Source organism: Lampetra fluviatilis, chromosome 7 (genome assembly GCF_964198595.1).
Source record: "Lampetra fluviatilis chromosome 7, kcLamFluv1.1, whole genome shotgun sequence".
NCBI lineage: Eukaryota > Metazoa > Chordata > Hyperoartia > Petromyzontiformes > Petromyzontidae > Lampetra > Lampetra fluviatilis.
In genome coordinates this window covers 14,421,136-14,425,807 of record NC_136281.1, presented here as the reverse complement: position 1 = coordinate 14,425,807, position 4,672 = coordinate 14,421,136, and the positions used below count along the sequence as shown (strand labels likewise).

Genomic DNA, 4,672 nt, shown 5'->3' with positions numbered 1-4,672 from the left:
GTTCATCGAGCAGAGCAACTCACGCGTATGTATGCATGTTGCACTTCTTTCGCACCGTACGTAGCCAACCGTGCTAATCATAGCCGTACATGAGCGATACACACGGATGGCTTTCTGCATGGTTACTTTAGAGAAGACAAGGCTAGACCAGTGAGTCAGTGGATACATTTTTTGTTATCCTGAAAGTGAATTTCCAATAACGGGCGATGCTTTGTTGCCGTCGGGATGCGGTTTGCAATGTGAAGAGTCGAGGATGGTGACGATTGAAGTGAGTAATATGACTCATTTGAGTGCATAAAATAGACATGCTCAAACAAGTGTAGGAGAGCACTTTGAATGGTGGGAGACAATGATGTTGTGTATGATATGAAGCACAATCCCTCTATCAATCCATTGTTGTTTGAAGGCCTCGCCGTGCTGTGTGGGTTACGATGGTTATTTGACCATACTTCTCCACGCTGGGCAATGCAGATTGGTGAAGAGGGGCCCAGGGCCCGGTTCAGATATCACTCGTGGCCGGAAATCAAACTCGCCAGTGCAGTGCGCCAAGCACTGTGCCACCGCTCCACCCTCACCGCGTAGAGCTTGACGGAATTTTAACGGAAAAAAATATTATTCATAGTCGGTGCTGTAGAGAAATGCCAATCTCACAGTCGAAATGTTGTAAATGAAAATCATTAAGGATGGTCTACTGAACTGATCGCCCTTTCTGGGGTAATAAAATGAGCAGCGATTGTGCGGAATTTCTAAAGCCCGTCTCAGCACCAATCATCACCGCTCAGAGTCGCGATAAAGTCACGGGACACGCAACAGTTTTTCTTTAGAACTTCTCAAGCCACTGTCATCGATCATTTGCGCAGCTTTAAATCAAATAGAATGTTTCCGCAAAAAATAACGCTTTTAGAAAAGTGACTTTTCACTGTTATTACACATGTTAGTTGATGGGTACACATACGGAGGGAGGTGGAATGCACCAAATTCAAAACGGCTGCACGGACGAATCCATCAGACCGAACAAACAAAACAAAAACGACGTCTAATTCAGACGAGAGAAACCCATCGCCAGTTTCAGACATAGTTTCATATTGTTTCTGGTCACACGCTGGAAACTGCCCATTTCGATAACCACACACGTGAGATTACACTGCGTGGGTTGTAGCGCTGCACATCCAACACTAATTACGGAGAGGATGGTGGGGAGGTGGAAACACATGCTGTTGACTTGTTCAGGTCTCCAGCGCCCAATGAAGGATGTGAAGGAGTCTGGTTGAGAGATTACACCACTTGCATGGACAACATTTCCACTGGTCGTACAAAAAAAAATTCCTCCCTCTGGCGATCCAGCAATGACCTTCCTGGCTCTTTCCTGCCGAAAGGGTGTGGCGTCACGGTGACACATGGCACGTGACGCATCGTGGAACGTTAACGAGGTGCACAATCATTGAGTCTGGGTCACTAATACAGGGTGGCTTCAAAAAAATGTTAACACTTACATGGGTTATCGTTTTTAATGGAATAAGAAGGGATAATACTACACTGTGCCATGATAACAAATGTGATGTTAAGAGCTTCAAAAAGTCAACGAGTCTCCAACTTGTTCGCCATCATTGTCAACGCGTGCCTGGGATCTTCTCCAGGTGGTCTCCAGAGCACGGAGGCACATTTCTTGCGGTATTGTCGCAAATTGTCGGAAGTGTTAACATATTTTTGAAGCGCCCTGTATATAAAGAATAAATTCGTTGTTGCTATGGCACTATTTGCTCCAACGTCCATGCTCCTCCCGCCTTGACCAGCGTGGTGAAGTATGGTCACAAGAGTCACGTGACACGGCGCGGCATTGGGGGGGGGGGGCGGCCCTCATCCAGCTTGTGTTGCCTCCGAAACGTCGTGATTTAATTGAGTTGTTTTTTCATTTATTTTAATCAATTGATTGTTTTACCTACGTGACTTTACCGAAAAAAACAAAGAGTATGCATCCTTGCAGTCACGAAAGCTTCAAATCTAGAACTCACGCGTTTGTTGAATACATATTACGATCGCACCGCTTGTTGTAACGACTTAACGGTGACGGCTGCAGAGTTGGACTGAACGTAAACAAGAGAAGCGCAAGGGCCATGCACCACAAAGGGGTGACTGAAGAATTTTTGTTTATAATTGTTGACGGGGACACAGCCGCAAAGTTAAGATGCTCGTGCAGTTATTGAAGGCCGGGTCGAGGATCACGGCGATGAAGCAAAGAGGCACAAGGCGAGCGAGAGAGCAACGTGTTAGGAAAATGAAAACCGTCGGACAGATGTTCGTAGAGAAGATAGGGGCCTCCTATACTTACGGACATTCGACTTACGAACTTTTAGAGATACGAACAAAGCTGCCCATACGTCCAGTTGCCCGTTCCGGCCGAGACTCGTAAATTCAACCCCCACGCAATAGATGGCGGTTGTGGCATCTACATTTGCAGAACATGAATAACGGGTGGCATCTACATCTACAGGAGATTATACAAATTTTAAAGCCATTCCCCGTGTTGAGTGAACACGGCGTACAACACGTTTGGAATCGACGACAGGAGTAAAGTTGGACTTACGCACACATCGACCTATGAACAGACCTCAGGAGCCTAACTCGCTCGTAAGTGGAGGAGTCCCCACATTGTGCACGAGCGCAGCTGCGGGGTCACCATAAATCTGGCTGTCGTCTGATGAAGCTGGTTGTAATTACTGGCGAAACGTTGTACTCAGATTGTAAATGTTGTGGCTTGGCTCTCCAACACACCGGTGTGCTGTACTAGTGACGAATTGGCCAAGTTCTGTTTACGTGACAACCCTTACTAGTTGGCTGTGTCGGGTGGTGGCGGGTTTTAACGACACATTTATATATTTACGCGATATAACCCCAAAAAAACCCTCTACATTGGTCGCGAAAGCCTACGTGTTAAAGATTAGATGTGTTTTGTGTTAAGGAAATTAATTAACAGCAGTGGTTTTATGCGGAAGCAGGAAGCCACGAGTGTGTAGGTGTTACAAACGCAGACCAGTTGTTCGTCATCTGGCTGCATCTTGTGTGTATGCGTGTGTGTATATAACCTCCGTCGCCCGGCCACTCGTCCCTGCCGCAGACGGATCGCCGCGATGACGGACAACTCGAGCTCCAACAGCACCGTCACCCTGGACGACTTCACCGCCAGCGTGCTCACGGGCCGCCTCACCACGATGGCCCTGCCCGCCATCTACATCGTCATCCTGCTCGTGGGCCTACCGACCAACGTCTCCGCGTTCTGGATGCTCTGCGGCAGGATCCGGGCGAGCAGGTCGCCGTCGTCCACCAACATTTACATGATGAACCTCGCCGCGGTCGACCTCCTCTTCCTCGCCTTCCTGCCCCTGCAGATCGCGTACCACCTCCGGGGCAACGACTGGCCCTTCGGGCGCCCCCTCTGCCACCTCGTCACCACCTTGCTCTACCTCAACACCCACTGCTCCATCTTCTTCCTTACGTGCATCAGCGTGGACCGCTACCTGGCCGTGGTGCACCCGCACCGGGCGCAGCGGCTGCGCGGCGCTCGCACCGCCGTGGCCGCCAGCACCTGCACGTGGGTCATCATCCTGCTGTTCGCCTCGCCGCTGAACTTCATCAAGCTCACCATGGACGTGCCGCAGCTCGGCATCACCACCTGCTACGACGTCTTCCCCAAGATGGGCTCGGTGGTGTCGTTCTTCCAGACGTACTGCGTCGTCTTCTTCGCGTGCGTCTTCCTCGTCCCCTTCTCCGTCACCGTCTTCTGCTACCTGGCCATCATCCGCTCGCTGCTGCTTGGCGGCGGCGGCGGCGGTGGTGCCGCGGCGAGCAAGGGGGCCGCCCACGTGCGCCGCCACGCAGCCCAGCTCTCCGTGGTGGTGCTGGCGACGTTCGTCACCTGCTTCGCGCCCTGCAACTGCGTGCTGCTGGCGCACTCGCTGATGCACCGCGTGGCCGGCGGCAGCAACCTCTACGGCGTCTACAAGCTGTGCCTGGCCTTCAGCAGCCTCAACACCTGCTTCGACCCGCTCGTCTATTACTGCGCCTCGGCCGAGTTCCGTCGGCGCCTCCGCTCCGCGCTGCGCTGCCGCCGCACCGGCGACGAGGTGAGCCGCTCCTTCTCGGAAGTGGGCAAGCCCAGCCTGGCCCGCGCCGGAGGAGCGGCGCGCAGGTCCGATGAGTCTTCGTCCATCAAGAAGTCGTCGGTGTCCGTGAGCAGCCTGTGAGATTATCGGCGGCCGTCGGGGAAGGTTTCTTTCGTAGTGACAGAAAACGGGGCGCGTCAAGCGCGGGGTTAGTGGTTAAAGGGTAAGCGGGAATGATAGCTGTGTTCGAATTGCCAATATTTGGTTTGGAAAAAAAAAACAGGATTACGTTTATGAACGGGGATTTTTATGGATTTGGAAAAGTAGCAGCATTTAGCCCATGTAAACAAAGCAGTCACTACCTGCATCGGACGTGCAAAACATAATTGTGCGTGTGATTTCATATCTCAATTACAGCTTTGCTCACAGACTGTTAGCAAAAAAAAAATCGTGGGCTTCATTTGTGTGTTTGCGAATGTGCCTTCCCATCCACCGTCCCATTGAGATGTTAATCTGGCCCGAGATCTTCATGGGGACAAAGAAAAATAAGTGAAGAGAAACTGAATTTAAGT

At 51.2% G+C, this 4,672-nt stretch overlaps 1 protein-coding gene across 1 annotated transcript; it reads left to right on the top strand.

Moving 5' to 3' along the window:
* Window positions 1–3,126: 3,126 nt before the first annotated feature.
* LOC144933306 (S-geranylgeranyl-glutathione receptor P2RY8-like) lies at window positions 3,127–4,241 on the top strand. Its single transcript, XM_078857992.1, has one exon. The coding sequence runs from the start codon at window positions 3,129–3,131 to the stop codon at window positions 4,239–4,241; it is 1,113 nt and encodes a 370-aa protein (XP_078714118.1). The 5' UTR covers window positions 3,127–3,128.
* The last annotated feature ends 431 nt before the right edge of the window (window positions 4,242–4,672 follow it).